Source organism: Garra rufa, chromosome 20 (genome assembly GCF_049309525.1).
Source record: "Garra rufa chromosome 20, GarRuf1.0, whole genome shotgun sequence".
Lineage (NCBI taxonomy): Eukaryota > Metazoa > Chordata > Actinopteri > Cypriniformes > Cyprinidae > Garra > Garra rufa.
Window position 1 is genome coordinate 13,317,797 of NC_133380.1, and position 25,003 is coordinate 13,342,799.

The window sequence follows — 25,003 nt, forward strand, 5'->3', positions numbered from 1 at the left end:
AATATATATATATATATATATATTGTACACTGACTGCACAAATGTCTCAAGCAACAATCAGATTTTTCCAACGCACAAATTCCAAGCACTTAAAGTAATGCCAAACTACAACAACATATCTAGTAAGATCCACTGACCCAATCATGGCCACACCAGTGTTGTTTTCGTCAACGATGACGATGACGAAATCATTTCGTTGACGCCACTTTTTTTCATGACGATAACGAGATAAAAATGGCTCGTTGATGACTAAAACATAACGAGACGTGTGTGATTTTTCGTTGACGAGACGAGAATAGACGAAAATGTTAGTGGGTGGTCCGTCAGACGTTTAAAATGCATGACATTTCTGCTTATTGTGCATGCCAATTAAAACTTAAAAAGTATCTGACGCTATGGCAAGCCGTTTTAGCATTAAATACTCTTTGCTATACTAGTATGGCAAGCCGTTTTAGCATTCCATCCTTGTTTGTCTTTTATGTTCTAAAACATTCCTTCATTATTGTAATTATTGGTGAAAATAGTCGATCCGGAAGCTCACATTGTGTTGAACTATAGATCTGCTATTTTCAGAACTTATAAGTGACACTACCCAACAGCAAAATACTTACTGACTTACATTAATTTGTTAAAAGACTACTTTTTTCCCTTTTTTTGACTAAAACTAGACTAAAACCTTTTTGACTTTTCGTCGACTAAAACTAGACTAAAACCTTTTTGACTTTTCGTCGACTAAAATTGGACTAAAACTATCACATATAGAAGTGACTAAAATTTGACTAAAACTAAGAAGCATTTTAGTCCAAAAGACTAAGACTAAGACTAAATCTAAGATGGTTGTCAAAAACAACACTGGGCCGCACGCAACCTTACAATATGTCTCCATTGTAATCATCCCCCACCCAGCTATGCTGTGGGAATATAACATTAACAAATGAACTGCTGTTTATCTCTTTAGGGCTGGAACTGCAAAAAAGAGAGAACAGTGACATCTGTCATTACATTATGAAACAAGAAAATTGCAAAGTAAACTAAATACTGTACAGTGTGTGTGTGAGGAACAATAGTAGCCACCAGATTCAATGATCTATGCTAAGCTATGCTAAAAGTGATATCGCCAGAACAGGAGAACGACTGAATGGATTTCAACAAGGTAAAACTCAACTTATTACCTCGGGGGGAGTTGGAGAACGAGCATATTTCCAAAAAAAGTGGAGTGTTCCTTTAAAAACTCCTCAACTTAGTTGTATCAAATTCAAGGCCATAAAAAGTTTTAAATATGTTAAATAGTATAAGTAACGTCTTAATTATAATTTAAGAGGTCTTACAGTTGAGGACGGAAAGACGAGAATTGCAATAGGGCTGGATTAAATTTCAAAAGGCAATGATGTAATTGAAGAAATATGCACGCTGCACATTTCAAAGACAAAATGTGGCAGGGATGTCTTTATATGAATGTATCTGAAGGGAACCGACTGTCCTCAGAAACGTGTCATTGGCATTTTCATTTCATGCCTGATAAAACTGCGTTAATGATGCTTTGTGTACAGCTGTTACTATGGAAACCGCAATATTTCAGCGCTCCTAAAGCGCCACCTCGTGACAGAGAATTAATTTTTAATTTCCAATACATTTTTTTCAGCTGTTTATGGTCAAACGATTGCAATTATCGACCCATGTTTTTATGCAGCAAACACAGAGTTGTAAATGTAAAACGCTAAGGTGCCTTCTAAAAATCTAAACAAGTACAGTAATATTTATGTTTTAAATAAATATAATAAATTATATACTTAATGTATCCCTTTTAATGGTATAAAGGATGAAATGCCATAGTGTAAGATATTTTGTTTTTGTGTGAAACTGTATCTGAATTTTAAATCATGCCATTTTATGGCTTAATATTCTACTTTACATTGTCCAATCCCATTACTGTTCATTTTACTTGTGCAGATCTTAAAAAGAGTCATGAATTGCTTTAAATTAATATTTAAAAATTCTGCAGATACACTAAATTAAATAAATATAATGAAATAAAATTAATTCATTGATATTTGTTTATATTTGTGTATTAAAAACATTTTTGATTAGACTCCTATCTGATTTTCTATATTTAAAAATAATTGGTCTTTTCTTATTTGGGCTAGTTAAATTAATTTTCGGGCTACCAAAATCTGAAGAGTACCTGCCCGAAGGGCTACCAGAGATTTCGAAATTTTGCGAGCCCTGAGCAAAATAATCAACAGCTTCCGCTTCCCATCTGGCAGTCCTTTGCCTCCACATCGCGCATTTAAAATTCTTTAATGTATGGCAAACCGTTCATTATCCCTTACATAGAAAAATAATTTTCATTCAAAATTTTACTGTTTTTGCTGTACTTTGGATCAAATAAATGCAGGCTTGGTGAACAAAAGAGACTTATAGTACTATAGTGTAACTGCTGCAAATCATTACAAAGTCCTAATTTTACTTATCAGCTATTCTGGGTAAAGGCCAACCTTGATTTAACCCACAGCCTACTATTAAAATATGCTTTGTCACTGAAATAATGTTTACAACGCAAACATGGCCTACTTTGCTGTCTTTGATGCTTTCTCTGTTTAAACATAGTTGTGTATTCAGCTAGAGTGGTTTAAAGTTAAAAGGGTAACACATGAACTTTCTAATTGATCTGTCTGTGGCACACTGCAAAAAAAAAAAAAAAAAAAGAGGCATATTTTATGTAGTGTTTGTTAGAAAAGTTACTTTGGAAATGTAATAGGTTACATATTACAAGTTACCATATTTAAATGTAATAACTAAAGTAACTACTTCCATTACTTTATTAATGTAACTGATAATTGATTTTAAATACTTTTCTAAATTTCTAAATAAATGAACTGTTATTCGTTTTCAAACACTTAAACCAGGCAGGGTTAACCTTACAGTAGTTCTCGACACTAATTACTGTCAGACTTCTCTAAATCCTTCATCACTTAAATTAAGATTATAATAATTTAACCTATGGTATTAAAACTTACATGACTTAATATAACAAAGTATGTTTCTTACTGAAATATGTAGCATATATGTAATATTTGTAAGACTTAAATCATTTTAAACACATTTTGGACTGTGGGGGCGCCTCTATTTTAACAGTGTTGTTTTCGTCAACGATGACGAAATCATTTCGTTGACGCCACTTTTTTTCATGACGATAACGAGACGATGACGAGATAAAAATGGCTCGTTGATGACTAAAACATGACGAGACGTGTGTGAGTTTTCGTTGACGAGACAAGAATAGACGAAAATGTTAGTGGGTGGTCCGTCAGACGTTTAAAATGCATGACATTTCTGCTTATTGTGCATGCCAATCAAAACCTAAAACGTATCTGCCGCTATGGCAAGCCGTTTTAGCATTAAATACTCTTTGCCATACTAGTATGGCAAGCCGTTTTAGCATTCCATCCTTGTTTGTCTTTTATGTTTTAAAACATTCCTTCATTATTGTAATTATTGGTGAAAATAGTCGATCCGGAAGCTCACATTGTGTTGAACTATAGATCTGCTATTTTCAGAACTTACAAGTGACACTACCCAACAGCAAAATACTTACTGACTTACATTAATTTGTTAAAAGACTACTTTTTCCTCCTTTTTTGATTAAAACTAGACTAAAACCTTTTTGACTTTTCGTCGACTAAAACTAGACTAAAACCTTTTTGACTTTTCGTCGCCTAAAATTGGACTAAAACTATCACATATAGAAGTGACTAAAATTTGACTAAAACTAATAAGCATTTTAGTCCAAAAGACTAAGACTAAGACTAAATCTAAGATGGTTGTCAAAAACAACACTGTATTTTAATGACATGAAATAGCTGCAAGCTATTTTTACCGCAACACAACTCGGAAAATAAAATACTGATACAATGCCACATTGTGTGGCTTTTGGTTGTAATTTTAAATTGAAATTGGCGCCGATAGCCTTGTGGGCAGTGCGCAGACATACAGCGCCATTGCGCTCTGGCCGTCCCGTGTTCAAATCCTGACTCAGGACCTTTCCCGATCCCGCCCCCCAGCTTTCTCCCACTTTGTTTCCTGTCACTTCTGATCTGTCCTATCTCAATAAAGGCAAAAACTGCCAAAAATAAATCTTAAAAAAAAAAAAAAAAAAAAAAAAAAAAAAAAGAGTAAAATAAATTGAAGGGCATCAAGAGAAGTGATCTAAGCCTTCACTGCTTTTCCTAGCAATAATAAGAGGAGAAAATAATGGGACGAATAAAACTTCCTTTCTTCTCAGCCCTGATGGGCTTTTGGTCGACCACAGCTACTAAAAGAGCCTACAAACAGCAGAGACAAGAAACAACAGATGCATTAGCTGGATGCTAATGCTTGTCTTGTTTTGTGACTGTTGTCAAATTTGAGTAACAATTAGGAAGAGAAAAAAGGTAATCACTTTGACTAAGATGGAGATGACAAAATAAACCACTATATAGATATGTCTCATAAAGACCCTGACAATGAATTACTTTATGAGTGAGAATTAGGTAGTCCAAAGTCTTCCTCATATTTTGCCAGCACTCAATTGGCTGTGATCCTGGGAACTTTGTTCCCTTTTCCAGCCTGGGTTCACCAGCTTGACTAATTCATTATATGACCTAGAATAGTGTCACCTTTTTCAGTGGGTTCCTAATTTCACAATTAATTCCTCCTATGAGCTGCATGTTGGGCATCAGGGGTTTGGGGAACTCCAGGATGTAATCATAACGCATCAACCAGATGGCTCCAGTGCTCAGGATCTCAGTCAGGCTCACATGTCTCTGCAGGAAGTTGGACGTCAGTTCCTCAAAGGACCAGTACATAACCTTACAAACTAGTGGTTCAATCATTCTCACAAGCATGTTCACCACGCGCTCACGAAAAGACATGCGGTCTGAATTTCGTGTAAAGAAACGTGGGACATATGAAGGAGGATTTGGACAGGCTGTGGCTGTAGCATCAAGGCCACACGGCATTCCTCTTAACATGTACACAGCAGGTACAGATAGATTATACGCCAGTATGGCTCCATTTGGTAGGGCAGGATCAGTCAAAACAGCATCAAAGTTTTGCTCTCTCAGAAACTCTATTAGCTCCTTGTTCTTGAACAGACTTTCAGTTGTAGAGGCCATCACATTAAACATCTTAAGCATATTACCAGCTGTTGAAGTCACACTCTTGAAAAGGGACTCCCCTGGGGTTATCACATGCTGAACATGCTCGGTCAATAACTCGTTGAACCAATCCAGATCATAGTTGACCGGAAACTTCTTTGTGATGTAGTGTTTGCCTGGACCCAAACGCATGCTGACTTCTGGAATCACTACAATCACTGTATGTCCTCTACGTCCCATCTCTTCTGCTACGGCCTTCACTCCTGTCCAGTGACTTCCATCCATGGGCACCACTAACAGCTTCCCAGTCCAACTGCTCTTCTGGGACGGTGTCTGTTCCACAGCTGCAGAACAGACTATACTGATCACTAAACATAAAATTACTCTGCAGTGCATCTTTCTAACCAAAAAGTCTTCTTCTGACATTGTGAACCTTTACCTCTGTGTTCATTTGTCTTCCTATGAGCAAATATATAAACCAGTTGCTTTCGCAATTTGGTATCAGATAGATAGCAAGCAGTTCACGTTCTGGCTTGCTAGTGGCTAGTTTTGTGATGTGGGAGGGACTTTTGTTTCTTCTTGTCTTTTTAAAACAAAAAGGATTCATTAATTTCCTATAGAGCCATTTTCATTAGACATAATTTGCTATCCTAAGCAAGCAGTGGCCTCTCAAACCAAAGGATATTCATTGTTCTCCCTAATACTGCAGATCACCTTAGCTTTGACCTTTGAGTTGACTACAGAATATGTGCAGAGTATATAAATCAAATGCAAAAATAAAATGAACAAACCCAGAGTTTATGTTGAATTAAATGCAAGGTACAGTTCAATGTGTCACCAAAATATTATAATAAGCAGGGGGGAGGCAAACAACCTTGTCATATCATTTACTATTTATGGCCTTAAATTTAATTAAACTGAATTTAATTTATTTGAAGGTTTCAAAAACCTGCAGGAACATTGTGACCAGTATATCGGCCAGAGTCCAATTTGTCTTTCATCTCTTTTTACTGGCTGAGATCTAGGACCTCAATCATTATTTTTCAGGTAATGTAGCAGGGTTGGAAATTATTGAGGGCTTGTGGCAAAAAATCCAATAAAATAAACAAAAATGCCCCATAAATTCAAGACACAGGGGCAACAATTAAACAATGTATTACGGGTGTCACAATTAAAATGAAATGTAAAAAAAAAAAAGAAAACTCTGGTGCGGTTTGAATGAAATATGAACGTGACATGATGGACCAAATACTTCTAAACGAACCAAGAACAGGAAGTAATGACAAGATGCAATACTATGCGACATGATTTCACTAAAAGAACAAGTGTTTCCAAAACAAAATGAGCAGAGGGCAAATGTGGAGCAACAAGGAGGTAAGGTGCCTTTTATAAGCTCTTTGTGTTGAAAATAAAATCATACCCCGCTGAAAAAAACAGCTAATACCAACTCAGGCTGGTTGGCTGTTCTTAGCTGGTTTAAGCTGGAAGTAGATGGTTTTAGTTGGTCTCCCAGCTTGGCCAGGCTGGAAAAGTGGCCACATCCCTCTAAAACCAGCCTGCTGACCAGCTAAAACCAGCCAACCAGCCTAGACTGGTTTTAGCTGTTTTTTTCACCAGGGTATACACGCAACAATAAGCGCGCTTAGTCCAGCAGATGGAATTAGGTGTCTTTGACTTAAAGCTACGCTGAGGGTGTATAACATCAAGGTACGCATTCACTGATTGGTCTGCTCAGCACCGCTTTAAGTCAAACGCACCTTTTCCTTTTGTTTGGAGTGTTCGATGATTTCCGTCACAATATATATGTAATTTAATCAAACCAATCAGGTTGTGAATGTATCACTATGCCTTTAGGTTCGGTATCTGTTGTCAAAAATGCCAGAGTGAGCGCTAAGTGGACCAGGACCAAATGTATCATTTTCTTTTTTGGTCCAGATAAAAGAAAACAAACTCTGGTGCGATTGCTCTGTTAGTGTGGTTTGTTTGAGTAAGTGTGAACGCTGCAATCCGAACCCTGGTGCGCACCAAACAAGCTGACCGAGATTACTAAAAAGATGGCTCTTGGCCCGCTTCCAAATTAACTCAGGTGTAGATCGAATGAAGTATGAATGCGACAAGGACCAAATACTTCTAAACTAACCAAAAACAGGAAGTAATGACAAGATGCGACGCTATGCGACACGATTTCACGAAGGGAACAAGTGGTGTATCCAAAACTAAATGAGCAGAGGGCAAACGTGGAGCAACGAGGAGGTAGAAGACCTTTTATGAGCCCTTTGTGGTTAAAATAAAATCAGATTTGACATCAAAGTACCCATTCACTGATCGTCTGCTCAGCGCCGCTTTAAGTCTACGCGTCTTTTCTTTTCGTTTTTTTAGTGTTCGGTGATTTCCATCATGAAATATACGTCATTCAACACGACCTATCAGGTTGTGAATGTATCACTATGCCTTTACGTTGAGTATCTTTAGGTTCACTGTCAAAAATGCTAAGCGGACCAAGACCAAATGTATAATTTTTCCCTTTTGGTCCGGACCAAATGAACCGAACTACAAGTGTGAACACACCCTTAGATTCCCTCACACTGTATCAGATTGCTTACACATGCTGTTTTATGCAGCTTTGAGTCTTATAACCAATCAAACGCATTTCTGTTAAAACTTAGGAATGCATTGGCCAATCAGAGGCACTTCATTACTCAGCACTGAAGAAGCCGGAGCTGTTTATGAGCGTGCACGCTTGCAAATTCCCTCATCATAAACAACACAGTGCAGATATGATTAATTTCGTAGCTTCAGTGATTATATCGGGAGTTCAACTGATTTTCCCGGATGGTGTCTGGTCCAGCACTGCAGATCTGAATACACTGGTCACTAAACCTAAAATTACTCTGCTTTGCATCAAAAAAAGATGTCAAAAAGTCTGTTAAACCTCAAACTGTGTTTGTTTCATCGCTCATTTTGTGCAAATACATATGTCAACTGGTTGCCTTTGCAATTTACGATTAAATAAATAACTTTTTCTAAGGTGCATCCAAAATGACCCTGGCAATGAATTACAATACATAGATACGAAGTCACATTTGTATTTTGTTTCTTTTTCCTGACTGAAGACTCAAGAACTCTGTCGCCTTTTTCAGATACTACTTGCTACTCGATACTCACCTTTTTCAGTGGGTTCCTAATTTCACAATTAATTCCTCCTATGAGCTGCATGTTGGGCATCAGGGGTTTTGGGAACTCCAGGCTGAAATCATACCGCATCAACCAGATGGCTCCAGTGCTCAGGATCTCAGTCAGGCTCACATCCCTCTGCAGGAAGTTGAACGTCACTTCCTCAATGGGCCAGAATAAGAATTTACATATCAGTGGTTCCAGCATGCTCATAAAAAAGTTCAGTACACGCTGACTAAAAGTCATGTGGTCTGAGTGATGTGTAAAGAAACGTGGGATATATGAAGGAGGGTCAGGACTTGCTGTGACTGCAGCTTCACACAGTAATCCCCTTAACATGTACACAGCGGGTTTGGACAGATTATACGCCAGTATGGCTCCCATCGGTAGGGCAGGATCAGTTAAAACTGCATCAAAGTTTTGCTCTCTCAGAAAGTCTATAAGCTCCCGGTTCTTGAACAAACTTTCAGTTGTAGACGTAATATAGTCAAAAGTTTTTCTCAAAAAGTCCACATTTAAAGTCACACTCTTCAGTATTGACTGCTCTGGTGCAGTTAATTTACGAACATGCTCCACCATCATTTGTTTGATTAAATCCTGCCCATAGTTGACCGGAAATTTCTTTGTGATGTAGTGTTTGCCTGGACCCAAACGCATGCTGATCTCTGGAATTACTACGATCACTGTATGTCCTCTACGTCCCATTTCTTCTGCCACGGCCTTCACCCCTGTCCAGTGACTTCCATCCATGGGCACCACTAACAGCTTCCCAGTCCAACTGCTTTTTCCAGACGGTCTCTGTTCCATGGCTACAGAACAGACTATACTGATCACTAAACATAAAATTACTCTGCAGTACATCTTTCTAGACAATGTGAACCTTTACCTCTACTTCTGTTGGTCTCACTACATAAAGAACAAATAAATCAGCTGTTTACTTTGGACCTAGCACGTAGAATGCTTTCCAGATTTTTAGTGGCTAGACACACAATGTGGGAGGGACTTATTCATGGTATTTTTTTTACACAACAAAATACATTAAAAAGCAAGCACAATTAAAAAAAAATCTTAACTTAATATTTTACACCATTGCACACAGACTTTAATGGACTTTCATATAAGAAATACAGATAACTAATCTTTTAAAGAGGCTGTTTGACATTATAAGCAATCAGAAGCTTCTCAAGCCAAAGGATATTACTAATGATGTGCAAAGACCACCTCAGTTTCAACCAGGTTACAGGTTTGAAACAACATGAAGGTGGGTTAGTGATGGGCGCTTTCAAAGCACTGCTTTGTGAAGTTTCTAAACATTTGTGAAAGCATATCGAACTGCCAGAGCCATTAAATGAGGATACATTACGTCCTGTTTCGAAACATTTCAAAGTTTCAAAGTTTGCCATTACACTCATGCGAGTTCACTGAGATCGCCCCTCAGCGGCGAACCACTGAACCAGCGTCTGTTCTCTTATGCTTTTTTTAGCCTTTTCTGTAACATTAACACTCTTTTGATCAGCAGGCATCACTAGCGTGTCATGTTTAAAGCGCTTCGAAACAGTTAATCATTTTGAGAAGCAATTGGTTCAGTTGATTCGAGGCTTCAAAAAGGTTTGTTTTTCCCATCACTAGGGTGAGTAAACTATCCATCTAAGCTTTAAACCCGTATCAAACCATTTGTACATTTTGCACTCACCTTGCTAAGAGGGTTTTTTACGGCACAGTTAATCCCTCCGATTAGAACCATGTTGGGCATCAAAGGTTTAGGAAACTCCAGGCTGAAGTCATACCGCAGCAGCCATATAGCTCCACTGCGCAGAATCTCCGCCACACGTACGTCTCTCTGCAAGAAACGGGATGCTACATCCTCAGTTGTCCAATATATCAGTCTGCAAAGCAGTGGCTCTACAATGCTCACTAGAACATTCAGCACACGTTGATGAAAAGACATGCGGTCTGAGTTGTTTGTAAAGAACCGTGGGATGTAAGAGGCAGGGTTGGGACAGGCCGTGGAAGTTGAGTCTAATCCGCAAGGTAAGCCTCGCAACATATACACAGCAGGTAAGGAGAGGTTATAAGCCAGGATGGCACCAGTTGGTACAGCTGGACTGGTGAGTACAGCATCAAAGTTCTCCTTCCTCAAGAAGTCCACCAGCTCTTGGTTGAATAGGAGACTCTCAGCCGTGGCTCTTTGGAGGTCCACAAATTTCCTCATGCTACTGATCCTAGTGCTGATCTTCTCCAATAAAGGCAGCCGCTTAGTCTTCATGACCTCGGCATTCCGAGCTTGGAGTTCATCAAGTTGTTGCTTCCCATAAGGAACCGGAAATGTTCTAGTAGTGTAGTGTTTTCCAGGTCCTAGCAGTACGCTGACCTCTGGAATGACCACCGTCACTTTGTGTCCCCTGCGGCCCATCTCCTGCGCTACAGCTTTCACACCAGTCCAGTGACTCCCATCCATCGGCACCACTAAAAGTGAACCAGTCCAACCAGGTTCTCTAGGCTTTATCGTCGCTCCCACAGCTACAAATGTGAGCATGATGCACCCTACAAAAGCAACCGGTTTCATCATTGGAGCTCTATGTTCTGGCAATGAGTCGTCAATGGCTTGTGTAACTTGACTCCTCTCTGAATATCTCCCCTTCACAGTCTGGAATAAATTAGAATCAAGGCTTTGTTTTTTCTGTGTGAATTCCTTGCAGGATTAGCCAACTGTGTGATTAAATTAAATGTTAGTTTAGGGACCACTCTTCAAAGTGAGTAGCAAATAGTAGCAAAAATACAAAAGCAATTGCTTTGACAAAGAGAGTTAAATAAAGAGCCAATACACATGCATCACAATGACCCTTGTAAAAACATAGGTACAAAGTCCTGCTCAACTATTGCCTGCTTTTTACTGGCTGATATACCAGGAACTTTGTTACCATTTTCAGCATGGGTTTACTTACAGATAGTAAAGTGATTTAGAAAATGTAAACCTTGGTTTAAAATTACACAATCCGAGTCCTGGGAGATGTGAATGTTCTACATTCAAACAAATTTATTTATACGGACCACATCAACTGATTTAATGTGTCAGTAGTCTCAGAACATATATACTTGTTTTTTTAAGATACCTAGTATAGATGATCCTACATGCAGTATCATGTAATGAGTATTAATAAGATGTTCACCTTTGTAAGCAAGTTCCTAATTTCCGTTTATCGCTCCTATCAGCATCATGTTGGACATCAGGGGTTTGGAGAACTCCAAGCTGAAATCATACCACATCAACCAGACAGCTCCATGGTTCAGGATCTCAATCAGGCTCAAACATTTCTGTTAACATTTTAACAGAAAGTTGGACCTCAGACGCAGGCTTTGTGAATGTAGCCATGGCGATTGGCTAATTTGTTGTTTTGCAAGTGACACAATGACCTGTACTGTGCATGCAGGTCATTGCACAACGACAAAAAAATCTGCAAACATGCAAGTAAAACAGCTAAATAATCCATTGTGATAGAGACAGAAATATATATTTGAATAGAAATGGCACTATGATATATAAATACATTTCTCAGGAAGTGTTAAGTGTGACCACAAGGTGGTGCCATTGCAACAAGAAGAATGGACAAGGTAAGCAATTCATGGTTTTCTGTCATGTGACTGGCTTGAAGACCTGGCAGGCAAAACATCCATTGAACTGCTTTACAAGCCTGTCAATTTTCAATCTGTTTCCAATAGACAAATATTTAGATCACCCCTCAAAAAAAAAAAAACAAGACGCATGAGCAAAATGCAAGTTTTGGCCATTTGCAATACACGTTAATCGCTCGCTGTAATATTTAAATCATTACAAACAGCATATTATAAAATGTTTAATTTGAAAGTACTTAAAGTGCCTTTAAAACAGTGATATTAAAAGATCAATTTCAGTACACACCTTATTGATGATGCATTTTTATATAGACAAAAGATGAGCTCGGAATATGAACGTAATGCGTTAAATGGTTAAGTGTTTTTTTTATAGTGGTTTAGTGGTACAATTAAAGTATGCATCATTAATAAGCTGTATACTGAATTTGGCCTTATCACTTGGAAAATTTCACTGTCTTACTACATTATGAGGTTTGCATTAAAGGAGAAGTCCACTTCCAGAACAAAAATTTACAGATAATTTACTCACCCTTGTCATCCAAGATGTTTGTGACTTTCTTTCTTAAGACGATAAGAAATTATGTTTCTTGGGAGAAAAAATCCAGGAATAATCTCCATATAATGGATGTCAATGGTGCCCCCAAGTTTGAAATCCAAATGCAGTTTTAGGCAAGGCAAGGCAAGGCAAGGCAAGGCAAGTTTATTTATATAGCACATTTCATACACAATGGTAATTCAAAGTGCTGTACATAAAAGGAATTAAAATCATAATAGCATAAAAATCATAATTTAAAATAATAATCACAACAATAAAAACAAAATTTAAGAACATTTAAGATGATTAAAAAAATGATTTAAAATTAATTAACAGTAAAATGATTATACATAAAATAATGCAATCTGTTCGGACGTAGCACAGTGCTCATTCAATAAATGCACAACTGAACAGATGAGTTTTGAGTCTGGATTTAAATGTGGCTAATGTATTAGCACATCTGATCTCTTCTGGAAGCTGATTCCAACTGCGGGCGGCATAGGGACAGCTGCAGCTCATACAGAACGCTGCTGCCAGGATTCTGACTAGAACCAAAAAATCAGAGCATATTACACCAGTCCTCAGGTCCTTACACTGGCTTCCAGTTATGTTTAGGATAGATTTTAAAGTACTTTTACTTGTTTATAAAGCACTCAATGGCCTAGGACCTACATACATTGCAGATATGCTCACTGAATATAAACCTAACAGACAACTCCGATCTCTAGGATCGAGTCAGTACTGCTTTGACATGGCTACTGAAACTGAGGTCTGACTCCAGAGTCACACCCAGATTCTTGACTTGATTTTTTGTTTTTTGACCCCTAGCGTCAAGGTACGCATTTACCTTATGAACTTCATCTTTGTTTCCAAATGCAATGACTTCTGTTTTCTCCTTGTTTAACTGTAAAAAGTTTTGGCACACCCAACTGTTAATTTCATCAATGCATTGGCAGAGGGAGTCAATGGGGCTGTAGTCATTTGGCGATAAGGCTAGGTAAATCTGGGTATCATCTGCATAGCTGTGATATGCAATTTGGCTCTTCTTTCTCATTATTTGACTTAGTGGGAGCATATACAGGCTGAACAGCAGCAGGGCTAGAATTGAGCCTTGTGGTACTCCGCATGTCATGGACGTCCACTTAGACTTATGCTCTCCTATACTTACGTAATAGCCTCTCCCTTCTAAGTATGACCTGAACCAATTTAGAACCATCCCAGAAAGCCCGACCCAGTTTTCCAGTCTATCTAAAAGAATGTTATGATCGACAGTGTCAAATGCAGCACTGAGATCTAGTAGTACCAGCACTGATATTTAGCCAGAATCTGAATTTAGGCGAATATCATTTATTATCTTTATGAGTGCTGTCTCTGTGCTATGATGTGGTCTGAAACCAGACTGGAAGTGGTCCAGGTATCCGTTTGAGTTTATGTAGTGATTCAGCTGATTGAAAACAACCTTTTCAATAATCTTGCCTATGAAAGGAAGATTTGATATTGGTCTATAGTTGCTCAATATGGTGTTATCAAGATTTTTCTTTTTCAGAAGGGGCTTAACAGCTGCAGTTTTCAGGGAGTTTGGAAAAGTCCCAGAAAGAAGTGAGGTGTTCACCACTTCTAAGAGATCTGCTTCTAAACAGTTAAGCACACTTTTGAAAAAAGATGTGGGAAGTGTGTCAAGGTGGCAGGTTGACGATTTGAGGTGCTTTACTGTTTCTTCCAAAATGTTGGTATCGATTGCTTCAAAAGTAGACATAATGACTTCTTTTTGAAATTGCGGTCGAATCTGTCTGACCTCTGCATAACTTGAGGGTGTGCTAATTGTCTTTCTGATATTATTGATCTTCTCAGAAAAGAAGGAAGCAAACTCATCGCACTTGCCGTCGGAGAGCATTTCACTAGGGATTTGACTAGGGGGGTTCGTTAGTCTCTCAACGGTAGCAAAAAGAGTGCGAGTGTTGTTTAAGTTCCTGTTTATAAGGTTTGAGAAGAACATTTGTCTAGCTTTACCTAGTTCAGCATTGAAAGCATTAAGGCTGTCTTTATAGATGCTATAGTGAATTTCGAGTTTCGTCTTCCGCCACATCCGCTCAGCTTTTCTGCATTGTCTTTTCATACTCTGTACTGCTGTTGATTTTCTCCACGGCGATTTCTGTTCACCAGAAATTCTGATTTTTACAGGTGCGATATCATCAATGACATTCTTAACTTTTGAGTTAAAGGACTCCAGGAGAAGATCAACAGAGTCTGCAGAAATGCTTGGCATTGAAGATATAGCCTTCATAAATAGCACACTAGTGTTATCATTAATGCATCTCTTTCTGACAGAGACAGATCTACATTCATTAGGAGCAGAAATCAATATATCAAAGAAAATACAGAAGTGATCAGATAGTGCTACATCCTTGATAACAGTGGATGAAATGTTTAGACCCTTACTGATGAGTAAATCAAGAGTGTGTCCACGATTGTGTGTAGGCCCATGCACATGCTGAATCAGGACAAAAGTGTTCAAAACCGTTATAATTTCTTTTGTGGTTTTGATTTCTGCATTTTCTATGTGAACATTAAAATCCCCTGCAATAGCAAAACAGTCAAACTCTGAACAAATCATTGATAGCAGTTCTGTGAACTCATCAACAAAGACTGGACAGTATTTTGGGGGCCTGTAAATAATGATAAATAGAATGCGTGGAGCACCTTTCAGCACAATCCCTAGATATTCAAAAGACATGTACTGACCAAATGACACTTGCTTGCATTGATAGACATCTTTAAAAAGAGCAGCTACACCACCACCTCTCCTAACAGCTCTGCAGACACTCATGAAAGTAAAGTTAGGAGGGGCTGCTTCATTGAGGACTGTTGCACTGCAGCTGTCTTCTAGCCATGTTTCATTTAGAAACATAAAATCCAGGTTTGTGATTATAAAATCATTGATCAGAAGTGATTTATTTTTTAGTGAGCGAATGTTTAAAAATGCTAGCTTGATGGCATTACTTTTTGTCTCTAGAGCAATCTTAGTTTGATGCAGAATAGGCCTCAGATTAGATGGGTCAACCGTACGACTTGAGATGGCCTTAGACTTTCTATCACATATTAAAACAGCTTTAAAATGCAGCTTTAAAGGGCTCTAAACGAACGAACGAAGAATGGTCTTATCTAGCAAATCAATAGATCTTTTTCTAAACAAATTGACAATTTATATACTTTTCAACCTCAACCGTTTATCTAGTCTAAGTCTGTGTGAACTGTTTTTTTTTTGGGCCAATAAAGTTAGGGTATGTCGAAAAACCCATCTAATTTTCTTCCCCAACTTCAAAATCGTTCTAAATTGCTGCAGAAGTACCATCCCAGCGTTTACAATGTGAACATGCAAAGTAGATAAAACACCCTTTACAATAAAAAGGTAAAACGGCAATGTAGGATGATTGTGACGTTGAAGAAAACAAGATGGGAGTTTTTTTGACATACCCATACTGTATTGACCGCATTGAACCAGAAATAAACAGAGTTCACGCAGACTTAGACAAGATGAACATTTGAGATTAAAAAGTATATAAATTGTCAATTTGTTATGAAAATGACAGATCATTTTGCTACATATGAACCTTCTTCATCTGCTGGGATTGTTTAGAGCCATTTGAAGCTGCATTTAAACTGCATTTTGGAAGTTCAAACTTGCAACTTTGGCAACATTGTAATCCATTATATGGAGAGAATTCCTCAAATCTCATAATTTCTTATCGACTGAAGAAAGACAAGGGCGAGAGTAAATTTTTGTTCTAGAAGTGGTCTTTTCCTTTAAAGGTCTAGTTCACCCAAAAATGAAAATTAGCCCATGATTTACTCACCCTCAAGGCATCCTAGGTGTATATGACTTTCTTCTTTCAGTCGAATCCAATCGGAGTTCTATAAAAATGTCCTGGCTCTTCCAAGGTTTATAATGGAAGTGGCCAGGAGTTTTCATTCAGTCCACAAGAAAACTACAATGAAGTGCATCCATTTATAATAAAAAAAATACCTCACATGACTTGGGGTGAATAAAGGCTTCCTGTAGTGAATCAATGTGTTTTTGTAACAAAAATATCCATATTTAACACATTACTGATTGGATTTGTCTGAAAGAAGGTGGTTATATACACCTAGGATGCATTGTGGGTGAGTATATTAAAGTAAAAATAGCCTTGTTTTGCCCTCCATGTGGGTAAGGGTGCGACGTCACATGAAAACTATGATTAACAAAGCTTTATAATTATAAATACCATAAAAACACAATCATCACCATCATCAGAGCTTATTCATACATAACTGTGGGTGCGTAAATACAATAGGTTTTGTATTAAATACAAAAGATAGTTAAATTAATATACAAAAAAGATAAATGAGTCAGTGTGAGGAGCTGGTGTGCGTGTCTACCGGCTGACAGTTTTTTGGGTTATATGGGGATATTTGGTGTGTTTCTGGACAGGCACACTTGTAGCCTCCTCTGTGGTTGATGCAGAGGTGAGAACAGTTGCCGTTGTTCAGTTCACACTCGTTGACATCTGACAAGTAAAAGAAAAAAGTAACAATTAACAGCAAGATTTTAAGTAATATCTACAGAGTATTGTTTTATGTACAGTCAAACCAAAACATATTCACACACCTTCAACATCTCTCACATTATCAGAGTTTATCAGCTATAGTTTATAAAATATGACAAGAATTCAGAGCTAAACTGTGTCAAAACAAACTATTCTTAATAATGTCAGATAGCTTTGATAGAAAGGTATGTAATGGATTACAATCAACCAAAAAATTTGTCAGAGAACTGTTAGTATGACAATATTTAAACAACTATCAATACTTTGTTGACCAATTACCAAGCAATGCTTAATTTTGTTCAGTCTGTGGTGTAAAAAGGTCACATTAGGAATTAAAGAAAAAAACACTTAAGGAAAACATAGCTGGGTCAAAGTGTCTGAATAATTTTTAGTACCAAATTTGTATCAGTTTTACTGGTAATCCACTGTACGATTTTTTTTTGGGTATATGTCATGGTTTACTTTATTTTGCTATCCTCACTTACATAAATTAACTTTTGTGTCCTGCACCCACTAGTAAAAAATATATATCAAAATTTATATCTGGTGTCTCAATAATTTTTGGTTTGACTGCATATGTATGGATGAATATAAGAGTTTGTATTTCTCATGTTTATTTGCTGACCTTCACACTGATATCCATTAGGTCTGTATCCTCGAGGGCAGATACATCTGTAAGTACCTGGCAGATTTACACACTTCCACTCACACCTGTGGAACCATTTCTGCTGGAGGATTGCCATCACCTCGCACTCATCAATGTCTATAACCATTATTAATTGTAAATTTTTGTACATTTGATTTTATTGGTTCATTTCATTTTTATTATTCATGTATTTATTTTTGTAATTCCATTAGGGGCCACTTAGTGGTACTAAATGCCAAACTGCAACTTTAAGAATGATTTTTGTCAGTGGCAGTGTATCAGCACACACCAGACACTGATTTACTCACCAGAGCAGGATGTCCCATTTGAAGAGAGTTGAAACCCTGGTCTACAACTGCACCTGTAGGAGCCCAAGGTATTTTGACAGACCTGCTGGCACAGGTGCAACTCCTCCACACATTCGTCCAAATCTAAAAATACCACATACAGGCACATGAAAAGGCCTACATGCAATCTTACAAGCATGAATGCAGGAATTCAAACATTGATGAACAGTGAAAAAGTGATACCACACACATTCATATTTGTGAACTTGGACCACAAAACCAGTCGTAAGGGTCAATTTTATTAAATTGGGACTTATACATCTGATTAATAAGCTTTCTATTGATGTATGGTTTGTTAGGATAGGGCAATATTAGGGATGTAACGGTATTGTAAATACCGTCGTACCGCAATAGCAAATTTTTTCGATACTACCGTGGTCGCATGACTCGATAAAACCATAGGTCTTCTAAGAAAAGTTTGCTCAGGCGAATGGAGCGAACGGGAGGTAGCGGGAACTACAATTCCCATCAGCCCAGGTGTGGCCGTCATCCTTTGCGGTCTGTTGCCCGCCCCCCTTGAAGTTCCCTTTATTTTCGATATAGCGCCAGATCACAATAGAAGTCATTTAAGGTTATCTTTCCTATAGAACAGGTCTATACATTGTTCTTTTATTAAACAAACTAAATTGCCTTAATGTTATTTATCTTATTTACACGAAGGCATGTCATTTCTGTCTCTACACTACGCGTTTACAATGTCTCCTCCGCGAAAACACGGACGGGATCGCGGACTCCATTCATAAAAACGGAATTTACTATAGCGCGAAATGCCACGAAATTTGTCGATTATAGGATTAATAAATCAAAAGTTGGTCTGTCACTTAATTCAAATCGCGATATGGACTACTGTCTGTGAAAACTGAAATGGAGAAAGACCGTTTTAATATGAATCCTGCATGTTCCGTTTGCCTCTGTGTGTATGAATGGAGGAGACACGTTTTTGTTTTTTTACTACACTCATACTGAAGCACGCGTGACGCTCACGCTTATTTTGGCCTTTGCATCTCACATGAACAGATAACTCAGTCTCCAAAGCTGCTGTGAGTGTCACTTTTACCGTTTCATTTGAGAAAACTAGCATCGTATCATACTACGGTATACACACAGAAACTTTACGGCAACCTGTCAAAATAAAAGTACGGTTTAACATGTAACAGAAATATTAGTCTTGTATTACTTTTGTACAGTATAATGTAGGTGTGTATATATTCCTATTTAAATAATTTACATAAAACAATATATATGATAAAAAATAAATATTACAACAAGATTAACCACTTAATTGTAGAACAAAAATACTACAATTATTATTTAAACGTTTTAAACTGAATATAATTTTTCTTCCATGTATTGATTTTAACAGTAAACCTCTGTTTGTTTGCCAAAAATTAAAAGGGTTTATTTTTCATTTGATTAAAAATAAATGTTTATTCTTTCATTTGATTATCAGAAAAATAAAAACACACAAGAATTTCTAAAAAAAAAAAGAAAAAAAAAAGAAAAAGATTGTGGAGCCCTATTGTTCAAAATGTTAAAACATAGTTTTGGACTTATTTTTCCACTGAAATGAATGTTTTCGTTACTACACAAAGTAGGCTAAAGTACTGCGAAAAAAAAGTAACGTGGTTACATGGTTTAATAATTTTTTGTTATTAAAATTGAAAAATTGAAGTTCCTGTTTAAAAGTTTACAGATAGATGGCTAATTCGTATGCCATTGATATGTTCAGTGTTCATGTAAACTGTTTAATAAACACTTCTGGCACTTTTTTCGAGTCTCTTCATTAGTTTTGTTTTCCCTGTAAATGATTCAATAAATACCGTACCGTGCCATTCATACCGAGGTATTACCGTACCGTGAAGTTTTGATACCGTTACATCCCTAGGCAATATATGGTTGATATATAACTATTTGAAAATTTGGAATCTGAGGATGCAAAAAAACGAAATATTGAGAAAATCGCCCTTAAAGTTGTCCGCATTAAGTTCTTAAGTTCTGGTAAGTTTTAAAGGGGAGTTGTACAGCTATGTTAAGAAGAATAACTGGATAAGAAAATGTTTTGAAGCCTGTTTATACCTGTGTTTAAACTTCTTTATAGATGAAAATGTTCTTCAGATTATCAAAATGTTCAAGAAAAAAAATGCTTCTTTTAAGAACTTATCACTAAAAGGTGATTTGAGAAACCCAAATTTGAGAAACACTGAAAACTTAATTTTTAAGAGTGTTATTTTGTGCTTTTCTTCCTTATGTGAATGATGGATGACTTAGAACACCATGTGACCCTCACACACGTGCTGTATTTTGTGTTTGAACTCTATAAGACGGTCATTTCCTGATATAGGTCAAGAATTTAAAGCCCTGGAGTGACACCAGAAGCTTAAGTTGAGTCTTGCAGGCATTCAGGGCTGAATTGACACACCACAGCTGGTTTGAAACTAAAACCGTAAATCTATGACACACAGTTCAAGGATGCATAAACAAGCTATTAACCTGATGTCAGGACCACCTCATAATGGAAAAAGAGAGAAAACTGCCATTCCTATAGTGGAAAACCTATAATCACTGGAGTCTGGATGTCTGGTATTGCAGTAGAAATGACACCAGTCGATAAATAACAAGATTAAAATGTGCACGCAGTTCCTTTCTTACCTCGACAGGTGCGCTGATCCTCCAGAAGAAGAAATCCTGGTTCACAAAGACACTGGGCATGATTCTGTTCATTGACATGACAGATCTGAGAACATCCTCCATTGTTTAAGGAGCATGGCGTTAACTCTGAAATGAAAAGAAATGAGGAATTTAAGCTCCAACTAGTGATAAGTGGTCCCTCTCAAATAATATAATTTAATTTACATGCTATGGTTTAGGTTTAGAGAGCAGGACATGGATTGCTCACTGCTGAGAGTGAAATCCCACATCCGCAGTGGCTTACAGATTCTCCGGGTTAATGAATTTACCTTGTGTAGACAGGAAACACTTTTGACAATTAAATGATTTTTAAAATTACTTTGTGCTACCACTAAAGCACAGCGGTAAACTGAATTTGATTCATTAAGACATTTTTAAGTGCATTTTTAAAATATAATAAGATAATGAGTTTTGCAGAACACCAGAGTTCAAAACAGTAATGTCCATCAGTATAAACACATATTCCCAGATGTGTCTGATGATTTTTAAAGCCATTCAGAGGACCTCTGACTTGAAAATTTCTACCTGTCACCTGCTTAGAGAAGTGATGAGCAGGATATTACACTGATGTCACATATCTACAGATGCACAAGATATATTTAGATCTAATACAGTTAAAGTCAGAAATGTAAATACACCTTGCAAAATCTGCAAAATATTAATTATTTTCCTAATAAATAAGATGGGATCATACAAAATGCATGTTGTTTTTCATTTAGTACAGACCTGAATAAGATATTTCACATAAAAGACATTTACATATAGTCCACAAGAGAAAATAATAGTTGAATTGATAAAAATGACCCTGTTCAGAAGTTTACATACACTTGAATCTTAATACTGTGTTTTTACCTAAATGATCCACAGCTGTTTTTTTTTCTTGTTTAGTGAAAGTTGTTCATGAGTCAGTTGTTTGTCTGAGGGACGTATATGCAACTTATAATCATGCAGTCATTGTTGGAAAGGGTTCAAATAAACAAAAATGTTGAAAAAACACACAGAATTTGTTGGACCTGACAGCGAGCAGTTTAATTGTTTAGGACAAACAAGGGACTCATGAACAACTATGACAACACAAAAAAAACAGCTGTGGATCATTCAGGTAACAACCCAGTATTAATAATCAGTTGAATTTATAAGAAAGACCCTGTTCAAAAGTTTACATACACCTATTATTTTCCCTTGTGGACTACTTGTAAACATATTTTATGTGAAATATCTTATTAAGGTCAGTACTAAATAAAAAACAACAACATGCATTTTGTATGATCCCTCTTATTTTGGCCAAATAATTAACATTTTGCAGATTCTGAAAGGTGTATGTAAACTTTTGACTTCAACTGTATGTGTCATATCTCACCTAAGCAGAGAGGTGTTTTTCCACTCCATTGTCCACTGTGTTGACAATAGCTGTAGACGTCACCATTGGTCAGTGTGTATCCAGGGTAACACGCATATTGAATATAATGCTTATACTGATGCGGACCAGGATTCTTTATCGACCTAAAGTAGAAAGTTCCGTGAGAAGGAAATGGAGGGTAAGGACACACTGGACGACGTTTCCTGGACGGAAATCTTGGAAGATCTTTCCATGCGGAAGGATCGAATGTTTGTTTGGGGTCACTCTGACTGCTTTTTTGATTTACTTGACGATCATTGGTAACATCAGTGAAATAGTGGATGTCTGTTGGGGCTTTCAGATGCAGGTCAGACACTAGCTGGGTGGCTGTCATCAAGACCTCCATGCTAGATGATATATATCCAATGGTATTTGGTGGAGATGTCTCCTGGAGGTCTGGTATTTCTTCATAGAGTCCTCTGGAGGTGGATGGAGCAGTAGTCCCCAGATTGGGTGCAAAGGAAACAAACTCATGTTTGGAATCCATAAAACCAGAATAGCTTATAGTTGAAGGTGCAAAACTCTCTTCTTTGATGAAAGTCTCTGACTGTAGATGATCATCTGTCCCTAATGTGTTGATATTTGGTGCAGGTGTAGTTGATATAAAGTCTGAATTATTTTTAATGTATTCGGATAAAGTCTTAGCAGCTGAAAGGACTGATGCTCTTTGAAATAGTTTGTCTGTACCTTGTGTGGGCTGATAACCATTTTTGTTTCCACTGTAGGGTGCTTCAGTAAATGTTTGATCCGTGATCTTGACTTGCTGAGTGTTCATCACTGGAGTGACGAAACTGGTCGGTGTGGTGCTCAAAAATGAGGATTCATGAAAAGAACTGGCTGATGAGATCGTGTTGACATTCATAGACGTCACTGGCATAGATTTCTGTAGATCAGAGTTCCTGATTGGATCCTTGAAGTTTTCAAGGTTGTTGATTGGCTCAGCCGTTCCGTTGGCTTGTTTTTTGTCAAACAATAGAATCTTTGATGGCTTTTTCTCTACTGGTTTCCCAATATTTTTCTGCTTGAGGTCTGTAAAGTCAAGTCTGATGTGAGGGACCCCAAGCAATGCTGTATTTAAAAAAGCATCCTTGGGAGCAGTAATAGCAAGGGTGTTTAAATGGCTATGTAAGCGAACTTTCAGGCTTGTGGGAACATCATAGCCTTGTGCTGAGACAGGACCATGTACGGATTCTTGCTTCAGATGAAGAACACTCATGATATCAACCACTGTAACCAAGAAACAAACCATAAGGAGAAACATGAACAAGCCAAAGCAAACAGACAGTCAGTTTTACAGGAAGTCATTGTAGCAGTGATGTAAAAACAAGGCGGCAAAATTTTTTATATGTTAATAGTTCAAACAGTTTTGGCATTTACGCTTGATTCAGATGACATACCCTTGCAGACAGGCATAGTGCCGTTCCAGCTTTTCCCCTTGCAAAAGAGAAGAGCAGATCCATACAAACTGAATCCAGTGTCACAGCTGAAGAAGGCCAGAGATTTGTCTTTAGAAACCACAGTACTGCCATACAGGAGATCACCAGGGCTGGGGCATCCTGATGCTGGGGTACAGAACAACTTGGCTATAAGTATCAGCATTATATTAGTGTCCCTATATAACATACCTCTTGACAAATCTCAAAAAGATATTAATTTTGCTTCATGACCAACATTCACAGTACAGAATAAATGTGAGTATATTTACAAACATGAATTTACTAACCAACACACAGCGGTGGGTCTCTGGCCCACTGTCCAGACACACAGCTGCTAGTACGGTAACCATGAATCCGGAATCCTGGATTACAGGTGAAGGTAACGTACAATCCTCCATAACGGAAAAACATACGGCCATTTTCTAACTGTCCAAAGCCACTGCAGCCGTTATCAGCAATGCCTGAGCAAAACCATAAGAAATCATATACAGTTGAAGTCAGAAGTTTACATACATTTTGCGGAATCTGCAAAATGTTAATTATTTTACCAAAATAAGAGGGATCATACAAAATGCATGGTAATTTTTATGTAGTACTGACCTGAATAAGATATTTCACATATCAGACATTTACATATAATCCACAAGAGAAAATAATAATTGAATTTATAAAAATAACCCCGTTCAAAAGTTTACATAAGCTTGATTCTTAACACTCAATGATCCACAGCTGTTTTCTTTTTAGTGATAGTTGTTCACAAACCTAGTTTATTTGTCCTTAACTTTTATACTGCCTGCTGTTCTTAAAAAAAATCCTTCAGGTCCCACAAACACTTTTCAGCAACACTTTTCACACTGAGGGACTCACATTCAACTACTACAGAAGGTTCAAACACTCACTGATGCTCCAGAAAGAAACACAATGCATTAAAAGCCAGGGGGTGAAAACTTTTTGAATTTGAAGATTAGGGTAAATTTAAATTACTTTGTCTTCTGGGAAACATGTATTTTTTTTATCTTCTGAAGGGCAGTACTAAATTGAAAAAAAAAAAAAAAAAAAAATTAAAGCAAAATAAGAAAATTTGACCAATCTTCATTCTGTTCAAAAGTTTACACCCCTGGCTCAATGCATCATTTTTCCTTCTGAAGCATCAGTGAGTGTTTGAACCTTCTGTAATAGTTGCATATGAGTCCCTAAGTTGTCCACAGTGTGAAAAGATGGATCTCAAAATGATACAGTTATTGTCATTTTTATAATTTTTAGCTATTATTTTCTCTTGTGGACTATATGTAAATGTATTTTATGTGAAATATCTTATTCAGGTCAGCACTAAAAAATAACACGCATTTTGTATGATCCCTCTTATTTTGGTCAAATAATTAACATTCTGGCGATTCTGAACCCTAAACTTAAATCACAACAAC

The 25,003-nt window shown here is 37.3% G+C and overlaps 2 protein-coding genes and 1 pseudogene across 3 annotated transcripts in view; all 3 read right to left on the reverse strand.

The window, feature by feature from the left end:
- LOC141294244 (UDP-glucuronosyltransferase-like) overlaps positions 1-11,614 on the reverse strand; it is a 21,758-nt gene extending 10,144 nt beyond the window's left edge. The window contains exons 1-2 of one of the 2 annotated variants that reach the window (XM_073826323.1): positions 11,480-11,614; positions 10,003-11,018 (exon numbers count right to left, since the gene is read on the reverse strand). In XM_073826323.1, the coding sequence (XP_073682424.1) occupies positions 10,003-10,878 (876 nt within the window). In that variant the 5' untranslated portion in view covers positions 10,879-11,018; positions 11,480-11,614. Of the gene's footprint in view, positions 1-4,655; positions 5,587-10,002; positions 11,019-11,479 lie in introns of those variants that run through there. The other variant, XM_073826322.1, reaches the window with a different exon arrangement.
- Positions 8,286-9,209, reverse strand: LOC141294246 (UDP-glucuronosyltransferase 1A6 pseudogene; annotated as a pseudogene).
- A 5,232-nt stretch (positions 11,615-16,846) lies between the features above and the next one.
- Positions 16,847-23,990, reverse strand: LOC141293440 (uncharacterized). The gene is made up of 7 exons (XM_073825482.1): positions 23,867-23,990; positions 23,541-23,705; positions 22,105-23,370; positions 20,706-20,831; positions 18,018-18,140; positions 17,689-17,826; positions 16,847-17,024 (listed from the first exon to the last, which is right to left on the reverse strand). The coding sequence occupies exons 1-7, from the start codon at positions 23,988-23,990 to the stop codon at positions 16,867-16,869; spliced, it is 2,100 nt and encodes a 699-aa protein (XP_073681583.1). The 3' UTR covers positions 16,847-16,866.
- Between the last annotated feature and the right edge of the window lie 1,013 nt (positions 23,991-25,003).